Here is a 24,684-nt window from a genome sequence, read left to right as displayed (position 1 = left end):
AGAGTGCTTTGGTAGCATTCACAAGGCTCTTCCTTCTACTTCTAGCCTACCAGCAAGTTGATAATCTCACCTTTTCTGTATTTAAAATGTAGCTTACATACTTGGACCATATTATCTTTGTTCATATTTCAGATTGGTGTACCTAGAAATGGGACAGATTATTTTCTGCTAAGCAGGAGGAGAATCAATTGCTTTCCAGCCTTTCCTTTCAGAGTACCTATGGCCTTACAGCTCCATCCTCAAACTATCCCTCAGAGCATCATGCTGTCAGCTGAGGAGCTAGGGTCACTTTTTTTGCCATTTACGATGTCTCATGCCACACACTCACATACTAATAAATGCTAATATGTAACTTCCGAATTCAACCTAGCACCTGCTGAGCCCCACCCCCAACGTGTGTTCAGCACCCTATGCACCCCAGCTCACTGGTTCCTGACTACCCTGTGTACATCCTTTATTCTGTGTGCTCATCTGCCAGCCTTTTACACAATATTTTTTAAAAAGCAGCCCAAGGGAGAATTCACACTCAGTCCGTCCACAAACCACAATTTTTAAATAAAAGGGCGACCATCGCCATAGTCTAATTATAGACCTGTTCTAGCTAAAAAATCCTTGTGCCCACCAGCAGTCCTTGCGTGCCAACACAAGCCCACGGCCTTGGACCCAGAGGCCAGCGAGGGTACTCTACACCAACGGGCGTGTCCTGCTTTGCTCCTATAACTTGCTGCCAAAGGGGGCTCGCAGGTTCTGCGTGTCACCCCCGCCGCACAGCGCGCGTGGGCGAGGGGTCGACGGGGGCGTGGCCGGCGCGGCGTGCCCGGGGGTGTGGCCGGCGCGGCGGGGGGCGCAGGGGGCTCGGTGCGGGGGGAGATCCGGGGGCGCCGGCGCGGCGCATGCGCGTTGCATTGTTTTGACTAAAAATGCCGTCGGTTTCGAAAGCGGCGGCGGCGGCGCTGAGCGGGTCCCCCCCGCAGACCGAGAAGCCAACCCATTACAGGTCAGTGCCTGGGCTGCAGCCCGTGGCCTCCGGGACGCCGCGGCGCAGGGGAGCGGCCGGCGCGCGCCGTAGGCCCGGGTGCCGCCGCTGAGGGTGCGCCCCGCCCGCGCCTCCGCCGCCAGCTTTTGCGGGTCACGCCGTCCGGGCGCGGGCCGCCACCTAAGGTGGGAGGTGGCGTCCGGGGTCTTCGGTGACCCCCTGGCCTGGGGGCTGGGCTTGCTTCTGGTCTCCCGCGACCCTAGGCGCCAGGCTGGAGTCTGGGGACAGCGCCTGCGTTTGGGGCTCAGGGCCGCGCCTGGGGTGGAGATGGACACACGACCATCCGGACGCGGGCAGTCGCCGCCTGAGGTTGAGAGGCGGCACCCAGGGTCGGGGTGGCCTCTGGGTTGGGGGCGGAGTCGCACCTAGGGTCGGATTAGATGCCTGGGCTTTAAGCCTGGGGGTCGTTTGTGCGGCGCAGAAAAGGGGTTGCGCTTGGTGTGGGCGGGTGGAGCTTGCAGTCCATCTGGAACCCCAGAAGGGAGTTGCGCGGGAGTCGGGAGACCGGGTCTGGGGATTGACAGGTGGCTCCTGGGGTCAGAGACTGTGTTGAAGCGGGTGGAGAATGGAGTCTAGTTGTGTAGAGTTATCTGGGATTGGTCTTGGGGGGTGGCACGCTGGGAGGAGGTGTGCACCTCGAGTTGAGGAACCTTATCTGGGGGACTGGGAAGTGGTATTTGGGGTCAGGGGACGGAGAGTCTATTTGGAGTTACCTGTCTCCTGGGGTTCAGGGACAGTACCCGAGGAAAGGGGAGGGTACCAGACTGCGGAAGTCACATGGACTCGGTGTGGGGGCTTCGGGTCTGGGACCCTGCCCCGCCGCGTCCCAGGGGCCTCCAGCCGGCGGCGGCTGCGGCCCGCAACGCTGTTTGTCTTTTTAGGTATCTAAAGGAGTTTAGGACAGAGCAATGCTCCCTGTTTTTGCAGCATAAGTGCAGCCAGCACAGGCCGTTCACCTGTTTCCATTGGCATTTCCTAAATCAGCGTCGGCGCAGACCGCTCCGACGTCGGGATGGCACCTTCAACTACAGCCCGGACGTGTACTGCTCCAAGTACGATGAGGCCACCGGCCTGTGTCCCGACGGCGATGAGTAAGTGGGGCTCCGGTGGGTGGCTACTGGCCTCTCCCCAGGACAGATCAAAAGGTTCTTGAGGTTCCTGGTTTTGACACAGGATCTCTATGTAGTCCTGGCTGTCCTGGAACACTATAGACCAAACTGGCCTGGAACTCAGATATTCACCTGCCTCGGCTCCCCAAGTGCTGGGGATTAAAGGTGTATACCACTATGCTGGTTCCTTGGTTCTTTTTGACATCTGCTACCTGTAGAGGGGAACCTCATTTTTACTCAGGTTTTACAGGAGTCAGCAGAACTAGCCATTTTTAGGCTAGTCCCCTGATAGATTATGTATGTTGTAGGGGGAAATGTTTGGTAATTCAAACTGATTTTGATTCACTTTCTACCCTTATCCTGTCTAATGCGCTACTTGTTTTGCAGCTGCCTAATTTAAAACGGTTTTGTGTGGTCAGTTACTTTTCATTCAAGTACTTGCATACATATAAGCATGAAATGTTGTTTTCTTGCTGCTTACTGTCTTTTTTGTTTTACATTGCGACCACAAACTATGGAGCATTTCGTGAATTTGCATGTTATCCTTGCACAAAGGCCATGCTAATTCTCCCTGTATTGTTACAATTTTAGTATATGTGCTGCTGAAGCAAGGATTTAACTGTTTATTTTAAAGAAGGGGTGCAGAATTGTTAATCTAAGGTGATTTTGCTTTTCATTATTAGTAATAATGTAGTGGATATTAAGTGACACCCATAGCCTTGCATATGTTAGACAAGGACTCTTATCACTGAGATACCCTCCCAGCTCATTAAAAAAAAAAAAAGTAGGAAAATCATTTTATTTGCACATTGTCATTTATGGAACACTTTCAATCTGTGTGTGTGTCTATACATGTGTGTGCTTATGTGTACAAGAGCAGAGTGTTGTGGGTATTCATATTCGTGTATATACAGAGATCAGAGCTCACAGGTCAGCCTCACATGTGTTTCTTACCTCATTTTGAAAAAAATTCTCTCATTGGCCTGGAGCTGGTCCCCTAGGTTAGGCTTGCTGGTCTGCTAACCATTTCCAAGGACTGCCTGTCTCTACTTCCCTATCATTGGGATTGCAAGTGTATACCACTGTGCCAGTTTTTGTTTTGTTTTGTTTAAGGTTCTGGGGGTCAAACTTAGTTCTTTATAGTAGCAAGGCAAGTATTTTACTGACAGCCATCTCTCCAGCCCCAAATGTCTTCATTTTGAAGTTATGAAGATAAAGTTTAAGTCAGACTTTGTGTTCAGAGGGAGGTGGAACATAGTGTCAGGAGGTGTTGTCTTGGTCCTTTGGGCAGTTTGGGCAGTGGAGGGTTGTGTGTGTGTGTGTGTGTGTGTGTCTGTTGTGCATATGAGTGTTCAGGTACCCACAAAGGCCAGAGGATCTCCTGGAGCTGGAGTTACACAGATGGTTGTGAATTACTCAATATGAATTCTGAAGCTCAACTTGGCTCCTCTGCAGGAGCATCACATGCTCCTTTTTGAAAAACATCTTTTTAAAAAAATATTTATTCTCATTTTATGTGCTTTAGTGTTTTGCATGGATGTCGTGTCCCCTGGAACTGGAGTTACAGACAGTTATGAGCTGCCATATGGGTGCTGGGCATTGAACTTAGGTCCTCTGGAAGAGCAGCCAGTTCTCTTAACTGCTGATCCATCCCTCCAGTCTCTCACAGAAAGGTTTTTAGTGGATATATTGTTGCTGTTAATATAGCTTGAGAGCCAAACTAGATAAAGTGCAGCCTGCTGAGCTTCAGTTACAGTAGTGTTCTAGAGCCAACAACATGGTTCACTGGGTAAAGGCAGTAACTGCCAAGCCTGATGACTTAAGTTTTATCCCTGGAACCCATAATGGAAGAAGAAATCTCATACATACTATACTCTGGGGCTAGAGGGATGGCCCAGCCCTTAACAGCTAGGCTGGAAACCAAAACAAATCATACTCTGACTTCCATACCTATGCTGTTGTATATGTTCATGGTTGTACATACATACTCTAAATACATACAGTAATTTTCTTGTTGTTTTGAGATAGGGTTTCTCTGTGTAGCCTTGGCTCTCTTGGAACTTTCTCTGTAGACCAGGCTGGCCTCAAACTCAAGAGATCTGCCTGACTCTGCCTCCCAAGTGCTGGGATTAAAGGCGTGTGCCACCACCACCCAGCAAATTTTTTTAAAGCCATAGTCTGTGTAGCTCTGGCTGTCCTGGAACTCATTATGTAGACCAGGCTGGTTTTAAACTCAGAGATCCACTTGCCTCTGCTCCTAGGTACTAGGATTAAACATATGCAACTACCTGTGGTATTTAATCTAATTCCTTTTGAACTGGCTCCTTAGAACATTCCTTAGAAGACAAGTGACTCTCTAGCTAAGACCTGGGCTCAGTTCATAGTGTTCCATGATCTTTTGGTCACCTTGGGGCTGCTGCTACTTGAGCAGGAATACATGAGCAGGTACCCTTCTTGTCTGACTTTGTCCTAGAGTATAGCCTGGGAATATCTTGTAGAATTCACCAGTGATAATTTTAATTTGTAAAAAGAAAGCATGTCTTGGGCTGGAGGGTTAGCTCAGTGGTTAGGAGCACTTGCTGCTCTTCCAGTTGGCATGGACTCAGTTCCCAGCACCCATATGACATGGCAGCCCACAACCTACCTATGACTCCAGGCCAGGGAATCTTGCATTCTTCTGAAGTCTGCAGGTGCTAGTACACTTATGGTACACAGTACACATACAGGCAAAATACTCATACAACGAATCTAAAAAGAGAAAGCATGTCTCGGGCAGTTTGTGGTTCTGAAACTTGGTTGTCCTGGTTATTGGAGCATGTCACTGTTGGGCATCCAGGTTGTGTCACTTTGTAGATCCACCTGCTTTTGCCTCCCAGAGTGCTGGGATTAAAGGCATGTGCCAGCACTGCCCAGCAAGTTTGTATGTTCTTACTGGAATGAAGAGTGTTGCAATGAACTCCAGCTAACATCTTTAGTTTTTTAAAAGTGGTAATTAACCATATGCGGTTGTTACTGACATGTTAACTAACATTTGGGCTTAGTAGCTTGTAGTTTATCATTAGGAAACCTAAGCAGGACTTGCTGTTCAGTTTGGGATGTATTCTGTGGGTATGTGTGCTTAAAAAGAGTCAGATGTGTCTTTTTTTTTTTTAATTTATTTATTTTTATGTGCATTGGTGTTTTGCCTGCATGTGTGTCTGTGTGAGGGTGTCAGATCTTGGAGTTACAGCTGGCATGTGGGTGCTAGGAATTGAACCCTGGTCCTCTGGAGGAGCAGCCAGTGCTCTTAACCACTGAGCCATCTTTCCAGCCCCCAGATGTGTCTTAGGAGAGATTTTTGTTTATAATTTATCTAGAGCACATGGGATGAGTTGCCCTTCAGGAAGCATTTCACAGGCTGTCTCCGCTGGGAGTCCCTGCTTAGTAATTACTGAGAAAAACTTCCCTGTTGCTGCATGTGTGGAATGGCTGGAGTTTATCTTCTTGAATTGCATGTTCTAGTTCATGCAGAGTTGCCATAGAAATTGTAAATTAGATAGTACCTTCCAGAGCATTGATGGTGGGTCTTTCCCTTTATTTCAGGATCTTGAAAATCTTTATTTTGGCATTACACTATCAAACAATCAATAAGCAATTATTTATTACAGTACTGGAAATAGAACCCAAGTCCTCAAGAAAGCTAGGCTTTACCTCTGAGCCTCATGCCTAGACCCACAAACCTGTTATTTTTAAAACATCAGCATTTCAAGAACAGGCTAGAGAAACCCACAGAAACAGCTGATCTGAGCAAGGGGGAGCTCATGAGCCCCAGACTGGTAGCTGGGAAACCAGCATAGGACGGACCCAGAACCCCTGAATGTGGGTCTCAATTAGGAGGCCTGGGAAGTTTATGGAACCTCTGGCAGTGGAACCAGATTGTATCCCTAGTGCATAAATAGACTTTGGGAGCCTGTTCCCCATGGAGGGATACTCCGTTAGCCTAGAGACATGGGGAAGGGTCTAGGCCCTACCCCGAATAACTTGACAGATTTTGATGATCTCTTATGGAAGGCCTCCCCCTCCCTGGGGAGTGAATGGGGGATATGATGGAGGGGTTGGTGTGGGGCATGGGAGTATGGAAGGGAGAAGGAACTGAGGTCAATATGTAAAATAAGAAAAAAAATATTAAATAAAAAAACAATTAGTAAAAAAAAAATCAGCATTTTTCAGTGCTTTAGTCAGTGTTTGATAAAGTGAGCATCCAGTTAGTCTTGATGCTGGCTGGGCCCATCCAGGGTTCTGGGTCTGCTCCAGGAGGGTGGGCACCTCTAGATGGGCAGCACTGCTAGCACTTCTCGGTATCCCTCCTCTACACTCACCCTGTCCTCCTGGTCTCCGTACCATCGTCACTAAACTCGATGAGTAGCCTCCATTCCCTCGCCTCATCTCATCTCTCCCTGTAGAGTCCTTCTGAGTCTTCCTTGTCGACACACTCCTTGGGAAAGCTTGCTGGTCGAGCAGTCTTGTTAAGATTCCTGTTGCACTCTTTCTTGGTTGATGGTCACCCCCTTGCTGCCTTTTCCCATGACCCCTCTTCAGCCTGTCCTCCCCTCTGATACTCCTTGGGTAACTACTGGACCCCTGCCAACTACTTCATTTGGGGGTTTGGCCCCTGACTTGACTGACAACTTGCCCTTTTGTTCTGGTGGGTGTGACCTTTTGCCAGCACTGGCCTCAGTCGGTTGCTGTGGGTCATGTGTGTTGGCCTTTCCTTCATAGGAACTGGCCTTCAGGCTCCACATGGCCTGCTTAGGTTGGCCAGCTAGTCAGCTGGTGGTGGCTCCATCTCCCACACCTATTATGCAGCATCTGGGACAGGCAATGGGGTTACATCCATATCTGTGCACATCCAACATAGGTACTCCCGGGGCTGCAGGCAAAGTAACTCTGTCTGTCTTTGTTATCTATCTGTCCATCCACCTGTCTTCTTACTATGTGGCTTAGTCTACAGAGCGAGTTCCAGGACAGGCTGCAAAGCTACACAGAGAAACCCTGTCTTGAAAAACAGGGGCTGGGGGGGGGGCTTTAAATTTCTCACCAGTCAAAGCCTCTGTCTTTATGTGATCTCATGAATTTTGACATAGAGTAATGTCTTAGTTTGATTTTCTCTTTCTGTGATAAAACATTCTGACCCAAAGCAGTTTGGGGGAGGAAAGGGTTTAATTGGCTAGCACTTCACATCACAGTCTGTCACTGAGGGAACCTGAGGAAGACACCTTGGAAGAACTCTGCTTATAGTCTTTCTTACTCTATGCTCACTTGGCTTGCTCACTTGGCTTTCTTCCTCTCTCTCTCTCTCTCTCCCTCCCCCCCCTCTCTCTCTGTGTGTGTGTGTGTGTGTGTGTGTGTGTTGTGCGTGTTGTTTCAAAACATGATTTCTCTGTGTAGTCTTGGCTGTTCTGGAACTCTCTCTGTAGACCAGGCTGGCTTCAAACTCACACAGATCCTCTGTCTCTGCCTCTCCTGTGCTGGGATTAAAGGTGGGCGCTGCCACAAACCAACTCAAGTTTGCTTTCTTAGACAACCTGGGATCACCAACCCAGGGTTGGACTCTGCCACAGTGGGCTGGACTTCCCCACAATTATCAACCAAGAAAATGCCTCACAGGTTTGTCTACAGGTCAGTCTGATGGAGGCGTTTTCTCAGTTGAGATTCCCTGGTCCCAGATGACCCGGGTTTGTGCCAAATTGACAAAAACTGATCAGCATCAGTAGCAGTGCATGGTGTTAAATATGCAAAGGTAGTATATATACGCTGGAGTAGGGGCAGGTATTCATTCAGTATGCCAGCTTCTGTTTGGAGCAGACCTTGGTGTGCAGGAATGTAGATGCAGCTACTCAGATGCTAGTGTTGGGCACGTGGAGATCAGGGTCAGCTTTAAGTCTACAAGGACTAGTCAGTGTGTTCACTGCTCTGCTTCCCAGATGCCCCTACCTGCATCGAACAACTGGGGACACAGAGCGCAAGTACCACCTGCGCTACTACAAGACAGGCACATGTATCCATGAAACAGATGCACGGGGCCACTGTGTGAAGAATGGCCTGCACTGTGCCTTCGCACATGGGCCCCTGGACCTGCGGCCACCTGTGTGTGATATCAGGTGAGTAGGGTGCTTAATGTGAGGACCAGCTTCCTCCTGTGCTGCTTCTGGCATCCGTGTTTCAAAGCATCTCTCTCTGAGCCCCAGTTTTATTTAGTTACTTGCTGTTTGGGGACAGGATCTCCTGTGTATCCCATACTGGCCTCAAACTCCCTATCCTCTTGCCTGTCCTTAAGTGCTAAGATTCCCAGTTTTTGGTGCTTAAGATCAAACCCAGGATTTCATGCATGCTATGCAATCACTTTACCAACTGAGGTCCTTCCCTGGTTATCCTGCATCTGTTTTCAGGGTTTCCTTGTGTATTGTGACCCACAAATAGGGACAAAGATTTAATGTTATCTGTCTAGATAGACAAACACTGTGTGTGCTCAGCTGCTGCGCAAAGTAGATCCTTCCTGAGCTCATAGCTACAATATCCTAACACTTGGGAGGCTGAGTCAGGCTCAGGCTATCCTGAGTTCAAGCTCTATCTGTAATATATGGTGACTTAGTAAATACCAGGACATTCTGAGCTACAGGAGAATGAGCCCCTCTCCTCAGGGAGGAAAAATGAAAGAAAGGAAGGAAGAGGTCAGGTGTGGTGGTGTGTGCATTTAATCCTAGCACTCAGGAGGCAGAGGCAGGCAAATCTCTTTAAGTTTCAGGACAGCCTGGTCTACGTAACAGTTCCAGGAGAGCTGGGATTATTACATCAACCCTGTCTAAATAGAAGGGGTGAGGAGTGGGGGCAGAGCCTTTTTAAATGAACCAGCTGTAAAATTGCAACTTGAGACAGAGAGAGCTGGTGTCCCAAGATAGGCTGCTGCGCTTGATGCCATTATAGTTTGGCCCTAAACCTGCAGGTAGAGCCAGTGAGGTGACAGACTAAATGGCTCTGGAGCCATGGATTCTCCTAACTTTCTCACTTCCAGGGACTCCCAGGCTATAACTGCTGTGCTGTTGGTTGCAGGGAGCTTCAGGCTCAGGAAGCCCTGCAGAATGGTCAGCTCAGCAGTGGGGATGGTGTACCTGATCTGCAGCCTGGGGTCTTGGCCAGCCAAGCCATGATAGAGAAGATCCTGGGTGAGGATCCTCGGTGGCAAGGTAAGCCCAGGTTTTCTTCAGTAGCTGCAGGGGAGAGCCGTGCCCTTTCACTTGGTGGCTGCCCCCTGCATGAGTTCTTAACATAACCTGCAGGAAGATCAGATGGAAAAATCAAGGTTCCTCAGTCCACTTCTAACCGTCAACCATTTAGGAAACAGATGGCCAAATGGGATTTGAACCCAGCCATCTGGTCCCAGACTCTGCTGGCCCATCATACCACCTGGCATCTTTGTAGGTGGTGTTGGTTAGCTGTGGGGTTGAGGTTAGTGTTCAGGGCCCACAGCAACTTCCAGGCAGCCTGTTCCAGCATATTGCTAGCTGGTGTCTGCTGCCTTCTACCCCATTAAAGTGGGATCCACCTGCCTAAACCTGGGTTTCTGTGTGTCTGGAGCTTAAATCAGGTATTTATCTGTCCTTGGACTTGTCCTGAGGAACTGTGAAGCCCATATTCTCTGTAGGCTATATGAATGATAGTTGTGAAGAGTAGAAGATGTTTTGTGGTAAAATACACATAAAATAACCATTTTAGGGGCTTGGGGGGGTGACTCAGTGAGTAATGTGTTTGCTGTATAGGCCTTGGGATCTGAGTCTGGATGCCCAGTATTCCTGAGAAAACCTGAGTGTTACAGTGCAGGCCTGTAATCCAAGCACTAGAGGGATGGAGACCACAGGATCCTGAAGGTTTGCTATATAGCCTCTTCAGCCAGTTGTCAGTGCTGGGTCCTATATAATAAGGGGAAATGGGCTGGAGAGATGGCTCAGTAGTTAGAGCACTGGCTGCTCATCCAGCGGGGACCACAGTGTTTCTCAGCACCCACCTGGCAGCTCGTAACAGTCTGTAACTCCAGTTGCTGGGGATCTGATGCCCTCTTTTGGTCTCTGTGGGCACCAGGCACATACATGGTGTACAGACACATGTATAGACAAACACTTTATACATAAAATAATGATGATGTGGGAGCACTAAAAGAAGTCCCACTTGTGCGCTCAGGAATCAGGAACATGTGCACCCACACACACAAGAAAGCCCGTGTTCAAGGGTGATCATGTGTTTTCCTATTTGTTTTTTGTTGTTTTGGTTTTGATTTTTTCAAGACAGGGTTTGTCTCTATAGCCTTGGCTGTCCCGAAACTCAGTCTGTAAACCAGGCTGGCCTTGAACTCACAGAGATTCACCTGCTTCTGCTTCCAGAATGTCAGGATCAAAGACCTCCATCACCATACCTAGTTTTCTTTTTTTTTTAAGATTGGTTTTTATTATTTTTTAAATTATACACACACATATATATATACATATATGTACACGTGCGTGTGTGCGTGTGTGTGTGGGGGGTATGTCTAGTCTGTGAAGTTTTAAGAAATACAGTAAGTCTTGATGTGCTCCCTCCAACTTGCTCTGTTCAGGGCTTTCTTGTTTGTAAGTAGTGCATTCAGTTTGAAGATAGTCCAGCTGTGGGCTGTCTTCCTACAGTCTTCTTTCTCATTGAATCAGATGAATTGAGCGAGAGGCCAGAGGCTGGGATAAATTAACAGCATGACTGTGGAGCTCTTTCTGATTCCATGTGGATCTTTTACTGTGGTCCCCCCACTATGCTGGCCAGCCCCACTGAAGCTCACACTGTACTCTCTTTATTGCCCCACCTGTCTCAGTGCTGACAAGCTGTGGCCTATTGTCACATTGCAGGTGTTGGGAGAAGAGAAGGGACACTGCCTGTCCAAGTCTCTGTTGGAGAGGGAGACAGGCAGTGGTCTGTCTCAGAGTCAGGGACAGGGTGTGATAACTCAGCTAGAAGATGGTGTGGCAGCAGCTTCATGTTTGGCTTTGTGTGTTTTTATAACCCTTCCGCTCTATCCAGTAGTCTCCCTGGTGGCAGAATCTGTTCTCCTCCAAGTGGGCATCTGATCTGGTGCCACGGGCGGGAGGTGAGAACCCCCTTGTCTGTAGGGTAGATTTGACTTATCGGGAAAGAAAGGAGGTGACTAGAAGGGATCTTTGCTCATGTTTTTGTTTTCTTGGGGTTTTGTTTTTGTTTGTTTTTGAGATAGGATCTTACTAATGTAGCTCAGGCTGACCTTGAACTCGTAGAGATAGGTCTGCCTCTGCCTCTCCAGTACTAGAATTTTGCCACCACAGCCAGCTTCAAAGTTAACCTGTTTTGTTTTGTTTTTTGAGACAGGGTTTTTCTTTGTAGCCCTGGATGTCCTGAAACTCACTCTGTAGACCGGGTTGGCCTTGAACTCAGAGCTCTGCCTGTCTCGGTCTCTCGAGTGCTGGGATTTTAAAGGTGTGCATCACCATCCAGCATATAATTAATCATTTTTAAGCTGAATGTTGATGATACACCCTTTGTGATCCCAGTGCTCAGAAGGCTGAGGAAGGATGGCCATGGACGTAAGCCCCCCCAAAGCTATATAGCAAAAGGGTTTCATAGCATTAACATAGATGTTCAGCTGTGTGTGCTTAGTATATACCTGTCATCTTACCATTGAGAGTCTGGGTTTCAGCAAGATTGCAAAATCTGGGCCAGCTTGAGCTACAGAGCCAGCTTAGGCAATTAATGGGACCCTGTTTCAAAATAGATAGTAAAAAGAAAGTTGCATTTATATAACTCCGTATTAGATCACTTGCCTGGGCTCTAGGTCCTAGGTGTAGTTGCCGGCACCTCCCTAACAAAAGGTTCAAGGTTTAATCTCCAGCACAATCCGAGCAGAGCATAGTGGCTAACACCTCTGATCCCTCTGGGAAGACAGACACAGGAGTCAGGAGGTTGGGTTTGAAGATTACAGGTAATCTTTTGTTTTTATGTTAAGCATATTTGAAAGTAGGAATTTATCCTCCCTCAGCATCATCATCATCGTTAGAGGTGGGAGTGGGCTTTCAAGGGCTATGGTGCTTGGGTAGAGGTCAGAGGACAGCTTTTGGGGATCACTTCTCCTTTCCTTCTGGATTACAGAGACTGAATTCAGGTTGCCAGGTTTATGCAGTAAGTGTTAAGTGCTCCTACATGCTGAGCCATCTCACTGGCCTAAAAATATTTTTAGTGACCACAAACTGAGGAGAAAATCCAGTCCTATGTTCCTGTGCATGCGCAGTAGGGCTAGAGCCAGACATCTGGTGCATTGGGTAGACCTCCACTGGCCTGTCTGGAGATTAGGGTTACATTTCAGTAAGTTGACTTTAAGGTAATAGAAAGAGTTTAAGAAAGAGAAGACATGCCTGAGAATAAGAGTTGGATCAGTGAGTTGGGGACAAGCATATTGTCAAAAAAGCTGTTTCGTTGTTATTTGTGTGTGAATGCCTGTGAATATGTGTTTGTAGACAAGTGAATGTACATTTGTGTATATGTGGAAGCCCGAGATTGACATCAGATATCTCCACTTATTCACTGATACAGAGTCTTTGAATTGTACCCACAGCTCACTGGATCTGCATTCTGAATGATGGGATTACAGGCAGGCTGTCATGCCCAAGTGGGATTTACATAAATTCTGGGATTTGAAGTCTGGTGTTCATGCTTGTCAGTGGTTTTTAATATGGTCACACATCACTTTAGTTTCATTTAAATGTTTTCTTTTTTGAGATAGGGCTTCATTTCACTAAGGCTGGTCTTGAACTTGCCGTATAACCAAGAATAACCTTGCATATCTGATGCTCCTGTCTACATCTCTAAAGTGCTGGGATTACAGGCATGTACCATCATGCTTGTGTCATACTGGGGGCTAAAGTTAAGCTTTGTACATGCTAGGCGAGCCCTCCACCAACTGAGCTATTTTCCCAGCCAGTTCCCAAAGGAATCTGGTCCACTCTAACAGGACTTCCCTGTCTTCTGGTGATCTTTCATCTCTGGGTTTTCTTATTCTCTACATCTATGTATGTTGGTCATACTTAACAACCTTGTGCCTGGGATCTCCTACTTTGTATAGTCTCTCGGGAACAATCCATAGTACAGCAGGTCTACTCAGTGGTGATGGATGCGTGGCTATCTGTGCTTGGGCTGCTGTTCCTAATGTTACTGTGAGCACTCAAGGCCAGGTTTTCTTGGATCTGTTTTACAGACAGTAACTTCGTGTTGGGCAGCTATAAGACAGAGCAGTGCCCAAAGCCACCACGCCTATGTCGCCAGGGCTATGCCTGTCCACACTACCACAACAGCAGAGATCGCCGTCGGAACCCCAGGAGGTTCCATTACAGGTGGGTTCGGGAACTACAGGCAGGAGGACTTGGAGCCATCTTCTAGGTGTTCCCCATTAGGGGTCTGCTGTGCCTCTAAATCTACTCTTACTGTAGCTACTGGCCTGACTGCTCTGCAACTCCCGCTGCCTCTGCTAATCTGACAGAAGCAGGGCCATGAGACCTCTTCACTTCTTTTCTGTGACCCTTGTAACTCATGCTGGAGAGGGGGAGCATTTTCCATGCTGTTGTCACGGAGATGCCCACCTTAGAGTTAGTTCTCCCATTGAGGATTCCCTGCTCAGCAGTGCTGTCTGTCACCCCAGAGGTGAGGAAGCTGTCTTAAAGGGCTGGGCTTATTAGAGACAAAGTAAAGGCCTGAACATCTGTTGTAGGGACAAGTGGGGCAAAGCTGGGACCTAGGTCTCTCTGCACTGAGGCACAGTGGTTCCCATATGATCCTCCCACTGGCATCCTATTAGACATTGGGAACACAGCTGGAAATACCACCCTGCATCCTGTCCAGTGCCCTTGTGTGTTTTACTGGCAGTTCTGGTAATAATGTACCAACCCTGTACAATGTACCACTCCTGTAATGTAAGGTCTGGCCGCACCCAGCAGTCATTGCACCTTCGGCTTTTCTGGGGGATGTGAGAGAGGGTTTACCTTCCAGGCTGATAGTAAGGCACTGAGTCTGGAGACTGAGAGTTCTGGGGGATACTGAACTTCTTGATTCTCACTGGGACCTGGGTTGGACCAGGCTGATGGTCTCCCATCCTCCAAAGCATCATCCACTCTGCCTCCAGCCACCCTTCTTTGTATTGCTGGCCTCTCCTTTGGGCTTACAGTCTGCACTTGTGATGGCTACAGGTTCCTTCTTCAGCCTGCACCTTTTCTTTGCAAAGGGCTGCCCTTTCCTCTTTGTAATAATCCCATGTCCCCCTAAGAGTCCAGGTACACCTGTCCTGATAGATGGTAGATTTGTGACTTCACTGCTTTCTGAATAACTTTGAGAGACCTAAGGAACCAGAATTAATATAAATTGGTAGTGTTGTCTGTCATCACTACAGGTCTTAAGAGGACCAAAGGATATCCTTGTAAAAAGGATGGAAAATCAGATAAAGGGGAATAAACTCCCAGAGGTGGGAATTCTGACTATAAACCCAAAAGAGTGACCGTGAAGCTGCCAAAAAGTGTGGGAAGGGTCAGGGGTGTGGGTCACTTAATCTGGTTAAGAGTTTTGAAAACAGCATCAAGTCTCAGATTCTGCTTTGCTGCAGAGAGCCAACCCCTGCTGTGGGTTCCTGAACCCACTGAGCCTCACCCCTTCACACAGGCAGCCCTAACTCAGATGGGGAGGGTCGGTAGGGAGTAGACCGGCAAGTTTACCGTTCATCTTTGCATCTGAGGGGGATCATGGTCACTGTAGGTTCACTTTGCCTTCTGTACTCTGCATTGGGAGCCAGATTCTGAGCACACTGGGTACATTCTTCCTGCTCTAGGTCTACGCCCTGCCCTAGTGTGAAGCATGGTGACGAGTGGGGTGAACCTTCACGGTGTGACAGTGGGGACAGCTGTCAGTACTGCCATTCCCGCACAGAGCAGCAGTTCCATCCTGAGGTAGGCTCTGGCCAGATCTGGATGGGCTGATTAGAGGTTCAACAGAGGGCTTGCTGTGTGTGGGATTCTCATTGGAAGGGCTCATAGGACTCAGAAATGCCACTCAATGCACACGGTTGCATTACACTGTGAGATATATTAAATCAGCCTAGGAGGAGCTGGAAAAGAGGTTGGGAGGATGGAGGTGGGAACAACCCCCATGGAGTGAGAGAACTAGGCCCTCCATGAATTTTTGGAGACACTACATATCTGTTTTGCAGCTGGAAGTGCCCACACAGTCTGTGATTGCTGCTGTGTGCTGAGCAGCCAGCTGTGCTCTTCTCACAGAAACCCAGATCAATAAGCTTCCATATTCTGTCTTATTTTCTAGATCTACAAATCCACAAAATGCAACGACATGCGCCAAACTGGCTACTGCCCTCGGGGCCCTTTCTGTGCCTTTGCACACGTTGAGAGTAAGTAGACAACCTCTAGCCTCTCGGGGCTACCTCAGCCACCATGTGGCCACATCCACAGAGCCTCACAGTTTTAGCTCACCAAAGCCAGCTTTGAGAACCAGGAAAGAGTGGTGTCTCAGGACTGTACATAATGTCATGCCCATCTAGATGGCTAGGGTGGTGGCTCATGCCATATGGCTGGACCTGACTTGCACTTTGCACCTCGGACAGGCCAGACCTGCAGAACTTAGAGGGACACTTGCCCCAGGCCTACTGGGCCCCACTTCCCTCAGGGAGGTGCAGGTCTGTTTGTCATTCACCTGTTCACCTACACCTTCCCCTGAGCTACTGTTCTAGTGGAATTTAGTGGCAGTGGCTCTGTGGAGTCAGTGTCTGTCTATGTAGCTGGAGGAGACACCAAGATATCTTAATTAGGCTTGGCTAGCTGCCCCAAAGCCTAGTAGTCAGTAATTGTCACATAGGCTCATAATAGATTCTCTAAAGCTGTCCCCAAACTCTGGAGTTTGGGTTCTGGTGATTATAAAGTAGTTACGAACTCAAAATTCACTTTCTGTCTCAGTTGGGATGGCAGCTGTTGGGAATGTTTCATATTAAAATTACTGTATCCAAATGACACTCTTTGGTGGCTAGAGAGATGGGTCAGTGGTTAAAAGTATGTACTGCTTTTGCAGGAGACAGGTTGAGTTCCTAGCACCCACATCAGACCCACAATCACCAGGGTCTCTATTGCACTCTTAAGGACTCTGGGGTACCTGCACTCATATGTATATACCCCCACAGAGACGCACATATACACATAAAATATAGATTTTAAAAAATAAATCTACTTGTTTTTATGTATGTGTTTGCATGTATTTATGTACACCACATGCATACCTGATGCCTGCAAAAGCCAAAAGGTATTGCATTCCCTGGAATTGGAGTTATAAATGGTTGTGAGCTACCATGTGAGCTCTGGGAACTGAACCCAGGTCCTCTGCAAGAGCAGCAAATGTTTCTAACCATTGAGCCACCTCTACACTCCCTAAAAAGAAATCTTTAAAAAAAAAAAAAAAAAAAAAATTAAATGGCCCTTTGAGGACTGGCCTGCTATCCAGAAAAGGGGAAGTGTTTACAACACCAGCATGTTCTCTGCACCTATGCTATGGGCCAGCTGGGAGCCCTGTAATGCCAGCTGCTCTTTCTTCTTGGTAGAGAGCCTGGGAATGGTGAATGACTGGAGCTGCCGTGATCCCAATTCCAACAGCACCTCAGCTTACAGCAACCAGCCTGGAAGTGTAAGTGGACATCACTTGGCTTCATCACATTGTTGGGGACAGAAATGAGATGACATTTGGGTGGTATAGTTGGAGGCAATCTACATGTGTAGTTGTGGTTCCTTCTAGAAGAGTCTAGAAAAATCCTGGCTATATTCTTGCCTGGGCTTGAGCAAGACACACCCCTGATATGATTGATGACTGGAGGGATCTTACTTTAGCAGGTGCCCAGTGCCTTGCCTTCCTCATCTCTGTAGATCCCTTGGGCTGTTGGGCTGTTGGAAGTCAACAGTAAATGATATCTAATGTAGCATGCCCAGTCTGTGTTACTCAACACTCCCAAGTACTGAATGAGGGCATAGTATATCCGATGAGTATGATGAGGATGGATGGTCTCATCTTACTTAGAAATCACTTCTTATTCATGCCAGAGTCAGCCACTAGAATAATCCTGAGGAGAGCATCCAATTTGGGGACTAGCTTCTCAAACATGTACTAAAACTAGTATTTAGTTCTAAAACTGTTTGAATAACATTGAAATATTCCTGAATTTGCTGGGCAGTGTTGGAACAGGTCCTTAATCCTAGCACTCAGGAGGTAGAGGTAGACAGATATCTGAGTTCTAGGCCAGCCTGGTCTACACAGTGAGTTCCAGGACAGTCAGGGCTACACAGAGAAACCCTGTCTCAAAAAACAAAAATTCCCAAATTTGTTGAGTAGAGCCACTTGTGGGTGTCACTGCAGTCTCTTGCCAAGGCCACTTGTGTTGGGTGCACCCTGCATCTGTCGACAGACCCTGAGACTCTGGAAGTGACTGTTCATGGTCTGAGGTTTAGTCACTTGTTCTTTTGCCCCTTCTACCTGAGGATGGTCCTTTGTAGCTGACTGTGCAGCATCTGGATCTGTCCTGGGTGCGCCAGGTGTCCTCTGCTAGTGTCAGCTCAGGGCATGGAGGAGGTGCAGGGCAGCTCCATAAGACTTTGATAAGGCACTTCCAGTGCCTTCTGTGATACTTCTGGTATCAGTGAGATGCTGCTGGTAGCAGTGAGATGTCCTGGGGTCTCTTTCCTGGAATGTGTGGTGGTGGGCCTGGAGGCAGCATCTCTACATCCATTCCTGCTTTGGTGCCTGGAACTCTGCTGGTACTCTGTATACCCAGAACTTGCCACCTTTCTCTTGGGATTGTCACAAAACCCTCATAGGACCACCTTGAATGCCTGGAGCTATCCTCCCTCAAGAAGGTACAGCTGGGTCTCCCTTGGGCAATACCCACACTCCTGTGCAGAGTCAGCCTCAGTGCTGTTTGTCTCAAACAGGAGACCAGGGTTTTCTAGTTCTAGATCCCAGCACGAATTTGACCACTCATATGAGAGCGTGTTTAAGTGGTGAACTCCCAAGGCCCTCCCAGGCCTTTTTACTGAACTACTCCTTGGCTCTTGGTGCATGTGCAGGGCCCCACAGACTGTCAGCCTCTAGTGGGAGGCACTTTGGTACCAATAGACAAGAGCCATGAAGATACTTTCTTGGTCTTCACAAGTCTTTGAGGACTTGTATTTTTTTGGTGTTTTATTTTGGGGGTTGTTTGTTAGTTTTTGTTTTGAGACAAGGCCTTAAACTTACAGTCTTCCTGCTCCAGCCTCCCTTGTGCTGAAATTAAAAGCCTGGGCCAGCACCCTAGCGCCAGTATTTTCTAAATTCTAAGTGAAGTGTAGGTCTGCATGTTTTCAGAAGATGTCTCTTCCTTGCCCTTCCAACCTGAGTGGTCCTTCTCTTGCAGGCCAAACGGAAAGACTCCCCCTCTGAAGGAATCCAGAAAGCTAGTGAGGACAGCAAACAGGTACAGTTCTGGGGCCATGTGGCTGTGCAGCTAGAGAGCATGGCTTTCTGTTAGATCTTTCCATATACTGTGTGGTCTGTAAATGGAGTTCTTAATTTGTCTAAGTAATAAAACCTGGAGTCAGATATACAGGAAAATGCTGAGAGATCAGAGAGAGGAAGGAGCAAACCATTGCCACACCTTACCTCCTTAGCATCTCAGCTGACGAGAGCAAGTGCCTGTTTCTCTCTCCTTATATCCGCCCAGCTATCTGACTTCTGCCTGTCAGTACAGACCTCCAGATCTCTGTAGTTAGCTAGTGGCAAGCTCAATTCTCTGACCTTCAAACAGGCTTTATTAGTACAAGCAAGATATCACCACAGTGGTCTTGCTCTACCACTGAGGTGAGTCCCCAGTCCTAGTGCCTATTTGTTCTGTAATTACCTTTTCCTTTTGCTCATATTTGTGTCCTTTGTTTTGTTGTTAAAAATATTTAAGCTAGGTGGCAGCGGTGGCGCACTCCTTTAGTCCCAGAACTCAGGAGGCAGAGGCAGGAGAATCTCTGTGAGTTCAAGGCCAGCTTGGTCTACAGATAGATTTCCAGATAGCCAGGGCTATACAGAGAAACCTTGTCTCAAACCTCCCCTCAACCCAAAAGGAAAAAAACAAGAATGTGTCCTTGAAAACAACAAAACCAAAGCCTTCTAGCATTTTTCTCTGGGAAACACAGGCCCTGCAGAGCCTGTGTATCAACCAGCTATAGCTACTGTGTCTCAGAAAGAGGATTAAGCAACAGAACTCTATTTCCAAGTCCCAAGGTTAGATACTGAGGTCTAGGTGGTGTCAGGCACACAGACTTGTATATTCTCTGTGGCCTCACAGTGTTATCCCTGTGTGCATGTCTTTGTCCTCATGTCTTACAAGGACACTGTTCCCCCAATCAGTAACCTCATCCTAACCTACCAAATCTATAAAGACTCATGTCACCGGGAGACAGAGGCAGGTAGATCTCAGAGTTTGAGGCTAGCCTGGTCTACAGAATGAGTTCCAGGACAGCCAGGTTACACAGAGAAACTCTCTCAAAAATTAAAAAAAAAAAAAGGCTCTTATATACAGATTAGGTCACAGCTAGATGTCCTAGTAGTAAGAATTCCCACATAAGGATTTAGGGGACACTGTTTAGCTCACACCTCCATGCTCAAGAGCCTGGCTTGTTTCTGGGAGTGGATATCCATTGTTCTGGGGATCCTCCTATCTGAGGGAATATAGCCTGTCTGTGTTCATTAAAGCTCCTTCGAAATGCCCAGTCCTGTGGTGGGGGCTTCATGTGTCCCATCCCCAGGGCCTCTCTCCAACCAGTTTGGCTTTCATATATTAGTTCAAACTAAGTTGCCTATTTTAGGAAACAGGGATTTTTGTCTTGACAGTGCTGCCCTAATAACTCAAGGTGATTTGTGTTTCCTCTTCACTGTAAAAGAACAGTGAGTGTTCCAAGGCTCAATGGTCCATGCCTGTAACCATTACTTGGTAGGCCATGTCAGGAAGGTCATGAACCAAACTACACAGTCCCTACCTCAAAAATAAATAGCAGTCATCATTGATTTAAAGATTGCTCTGGGTGGTGTCACTTCTTCTCCTTTCTGTGGAAAAGTTTTTATCCTCCCTTGTTTTCTGCTCTCCTCATGGAGCCAGGGAAGGGAAGGAGGGTGTGGTGTTCATGGGTCACAAGGACAGAGTATCATATCAGTTGGGGAAGGGGAAGGATTTTGGAAACTGGTGGTGATGGTGCTTGCACATGTAAATAATGCCACAAAGGTATATACCAGGAGCCATGTCTTGTGGTGCAGGCACATAAAATCTCATCTACTTGAGAGACCTCAGGCAAAAATATTACTATGAGTTTAAGGCCAGCATAGGCATAGTAGTAAGGGATTGTCTTAAAGGTTAAAAATAAAGAGCTGGGGGTGTAGCTCAGGGATAGAGTGCTTACCTAGTATCTTAGTCAGGGCTACTACTGCTTGGCTGGCTGGCTGGCTGGCTGGCTTCCTTTCTTCTTTCCTTCCCTTCCTCCCTTCTTCCCTTCTTCCCTTCTTCCCTTTTTCCCTCCCTCCCTCCCGGGTTTCTCTGTGTAACAGCGCTGGCTGTTATGGAACTCACTCTGTAGACCAGGGTGGCCTTGAACTCACAAATATCCACCTGCCTCTGACTCCCAAGTGCCGGGATTAAAGGTGTATACCACCACACTGCCCAGCTAGCTTGCTTTCTTATAGAATTCAGGGCCACTGGCTCAGCAATAGCCCCAACCACAGTGGCCTGGGTCCTCCCCCCCAGCAATCACTAAATGAGAAAATGCCCAGGGCTGTAGAGATGGCTCAGTGATTAAGAGCACCAGCTGCTTTTCCAGAGGTCCCAGGGTCACATGGCAACTCTAACTGTCTGTAATTCCAGTTCCAGAGGATCTGACAGACATACATTCAGACAAAGCACCAATGCACATAAAATAAGAGTAAATAATTTTTAAAAATAATAATAAAAGAAAAATGCCCTATACCCAGACCTTATGGAGGCATTTTCTCAGTTGAGCTTCTCTCCTTTCAGATAACTATAGCTTATGTCAAGTTGACATAAAACTAGCTGGCACGCCTAGTATATGAGACCCTAGGTTCAGTTCCTAATACCACAAAGGAGTGTATACTTAAGAATGATTAAGGACAACCAGATGGTTCCGCAAGTAAAAGAGCTTGTCACCATGCATAATGACCTAGTTTTGATCCCTGAGACCCACAGATAGGAAAAATCTGACTCCCATGAGTTGTCCTCTGGCCTGTACATACATGTATTCATACACATATATTCTTTCTCTCGATAAATAAAATGAATAAAACCTAGAATGGTTAAATGATTACTTTTATCTTATGTATATTTTTAACAACAAAAAGAGAAGGAAGAAAGGAAAAAAGAAAGGAGAAAGAAAAGCCAGGCAGACAAGGCTGTCTTTAGAGGAGGAATATCTTTTGGTGATGTCTCTCTGGCCTTAGCCAGCTATGTCTGACAAGGATGATGTTACTGATTTTCAGGGTCAAGCATCCTTCATGAGGAAGAGGGGTGCATCTTCTGCTGGTATGATTGGAGGGTGCTGTCATAGTGTGTACTGTGAGGCAGGACTGTTGTGCTCCTTGGTACCACATGTGCTAATGAGGAGAAGCCCAGGTGTGGTTGTCCCTCTCAGACACATCTGGGAAAGAAGAGGCTGGTGTCTCAGTGCCCTAGGCAGGTCCCAATGCCTCAGGCTGTCTGTCAGTTCTCAGTTGGGGCCCTGGTGTCCCACAGCCCAATTAATATTGCTGGTATACTCATAGTGTGGAGCATGAGCCACCATCTTGGTCTATCTACTGCCCTCAGACCAGCTGTATTGATGTCTTGGCAATAACATCATGCCAACTTACAAGTCTTCTGCATTCTAGGCCTCTGGTTTAAGGCCTAGGAAGGTTTTGTTTCATTTTAATTTTTATTATTTTATTGTATGTGTATAGATTTTTTTTTTTTTTTTTTTTTTTTGTCTGCAAATATGCCTCTGCACCACATGCATGCTTAGTGCCCACAAACATCACAAGAGGCCATTGGATCCTTGGGAAGTGGAGTTACAGATGATTGTGAGCTGCTATGTGGGTACTGAAAATCAAACCAGGCTCCTTTGGAAGAGCAACTTAACTGCTGAAGTATTAAAATCCCAGGAGTGACAAAACACAGATTCTTCCTGGGATTCTAAGCAACAGGCCTTAAAGTTGCTTCTCAACTAAACCAGGACCTTATGGGGGTGACATGCTCCCCATTATTTGGAAAGAAGTGCATGTGTTCTTGTGGTATTGGGTTTAGGTAAGGTCTGAAGTTTAAGATAGATGGAGGAAGGGTGAAGTAGTGGTTGTGGTCTAGGATGTTGGCCTGGGATGAAGTCCTAGAATGGATTTCAGCCTAACTGGGCCACTGGTGAAGGAGGTGACTGAGAGACAGTACAGGTACCTACAGCTTCTGTACCTGGTACCTGCCTAATGGGGTTACCACTAAACTGTTGATTTCCAGCTATGCTGTGTGATCTTGTCATTTATAGAGAGCTGGTTCACTCCATGCTAGTAATAGTTACTTTCAGCCCATGGTCAGTGGCTGTGACTTGCTGATAGAGAACACCTGTCCTCTCTTTGACCCAGGCACCTCTGTCATTCCTGAGTGTGAGGTCACTGGTTACCCTTGTGGGACTCATGGGGGATGTGAATGCTCCGGTGATGGCTTAGAGAGGTGTTATGAAGCCTAAGATGCATGGGCTGCTTTCTTTTGATGTGAAGATTCCAGGTTCAGCACATAGGTTTGATTTTGATGTAAGTGTCCATTGTACTGAGACATGCTGAGGGCCCCCAGCCCTGCTGCATTGTTCCCTGAATCTAGCCTGGTATCTTAAGACTTGTTTTATCAGCTGGGCGTTGGTGGTGCACACCTTTAATCCCAGCACTCAGGAGGCAGAGGCAGGCAGATCTCTGAGTTTGAGGCCAGACTGGTCTACAGAGTGAGTGCCAGGACAGGCTCCAAAACAAAACAATACAGAGAAACCCTGTCTCGAAAAAACAAAAACAAAAAAAGGCTTGTTTTATCTACAATCTCTCAAACAGAGATGGTACCAGTTTTCTTCATTGTTCAGTTTTTTGACCACTGAGTGGGTAAAGACTGGGGAGGGACACAGGCTCCTGGGAGGCTTGGGAGAAGGGTTGGCAGGCCCTCAGCCTCTGGCCTGTCATAGATTTTTGTGTCAGCTGGGTAGGTTTTGTCAACAGATACTTTCCAGGTCTGTTTGCCTGAGTGACAGCAAGACAACCTGTCATGGTCAGTGCATGCTAGTGAACAGTTTCCATCCCTCTGCAACACTCTGAGATGTTGCCTGTTCTAGTGTGCGTCTCTGCCACTGTTATGCTCCCAACAGCATTTGCTCATATTGTTTGTGTTTTTGAACAGAACCACCTCGCTGTGTTCTCAGTGGTTCACCCACTGGCCCCCAGCATAAGCTCCAGTGTGGCATCTAGCCTGGCATCAAGCACTGGCTCAGGTAGCTCCTCCCCCACCGCTCTGCCTACCCTCCCTGCCCGTGCTGTCCCACTGGACCCAGCTGGCAACACTGTGGAGGCAGTCCTAGGTAAGTCCACACTTCTCTTCCTCTCACAACTTTTCATACTGTGTTATAGATGTTCAGGGTGCACTGCTCTGTTGAAAAGCCAAGACATGGTTTTGTTGTCTCTCAATTTAAATCACTCGGTGCTCTGCAGTGCTTGGGACTGCAGGATATGTGGAACCCATACCACATATGGCATGAAACACCGAAGAACTATGGCAAGTGGACCTTTGTCCCAGAGGCCACAGGACAATGAGGAGGTTAGTGAGATGTGGGAATGGAAATCATGATGAACTAAAGGTGTAGATGATGACAGGGTGGAGAGTGGTAATGAAGCCTGGAACAGGTAAACACAGCTTCATGCTGGGAGTCATCCACTGAGGGAGGACCAATGTGGTGGTAGCTAGGCCAGGATGATATATCAGGGCTTGAACAGGAGACAAGAGCCTGGGCACAAAGGCCAGGATGAGTTAAGCAGATAGATTCAGTCCAAAAGGGGTGATGGACCCTTGCGTTGGTGTGTACACAGGTGCTTCTGAGTCACAGGTAGCTTGCTCTGAGCTGCTGCATTCTGTGGTTACCAGGGCCTAGTTGACCCAAGCCTGAGTTGGTTTTGGTTTGTTTGGTTTGGTTTTTCAAGACAGGGTTTCTCTGTGTTAAAGCCCTGGCTGTCCTGGAACTCTTATTTGTAGACCAGGCTGGCCACAAACTCAGAGATCCACCTGCTTCTGCCTCCTGAGTCCTGGGATTAAAGGCATGCTCCATCACCATCTGTTTTTTTGTTTGTTTTTTTTTTTTTAGATATTATTTGTTTTTATTTTACATATATGAGAGTTTGCCT

At 47.4% G+C, this 24,684-nt stretch overlaps 1 protein-coding gene and 1 non-coding gene across 6 annotated transcripts in view; one reads left to right on the top strand and one right to left on the bottom strand.

Moving 5' to 3' along the window:
• Positions 1-865: 865 nt before the first annotated feature.
• Positions 866-24,684, top strand: part of Unkl (unk like zinc finger) — a 37,834-nt gene continuing 14,015 nt past the window's right edge. The window contains exons 1-10 of one of the 5 annotated variants that reach the window (XM_051181105.1): positions 866-997; positions 1,918-2,127; positions 8,109-8,285; positions 9,235-9,368; positions 13,424-13,559; positions 15,041-15,158; positions 15,529-15,613; positions 16,811-16,893; positions 18,650-18,709; positions 23,690-23,867. In XM_051181105.1, the coding sequence (XP_051037062.1) occupies positions 921-997; positions 1,918-2,127; positions 8,109-8,285; positions 9,235-9,368; positions 13,424-13,559; positions 15,041-15,158; positions 15,529-15,613; positions 16,811-16,893; positions 18,650-18,709; positions 23,690-23,867 (1,258 nt within the window). In that variant the 5' untranslated portion in view covers positions 866-920. The remainder of the gene's footprint in view (positions 998-1,917; positions 2,128-8,108; positions 8,286-9,234; positions 9,369-13,423; positions 13,560-15,040; positions 15,159-15,528; positions 15,614-16,810; positions 16,894-18,649; positions 18,710-23,689; positions 23,868-24,684) is intronic. The other 4 variants (XM_051181110.1, XM_051181109.1, XM_051181108.1 and 1 more) reach the window with 4 other exon arrangements.
• LOC127219909 (U6 spliceosomal RNA) lies at positions 2,654-2,756 on the bottom strand. The gene has a single exon (XR_007834335.1). It is a non-coding gene; the product is annotated as a U6 spliceosomal RNA (small nuclear RNA).

The sequence above is a fragment of the Phodopus roborovskii genome, unplaced genomic scaffold (genome assembly GCF_943737965.1).
Source record: "Phodopus roborovskii unplaced genomic scaffold, PHOROB, whole genome shotgun sequence".
NCBI lineage: Eukaryota > Metazoa > Chordata > Mammalia > Rodentia > Cricetidae > Phodopus > Phodopus roborovskii.
The sequence above is the reverse complement of the archived record's forward strand: the minus strand, read 5'-3'. Positions and strand labels throughout refer to the sequence as shown.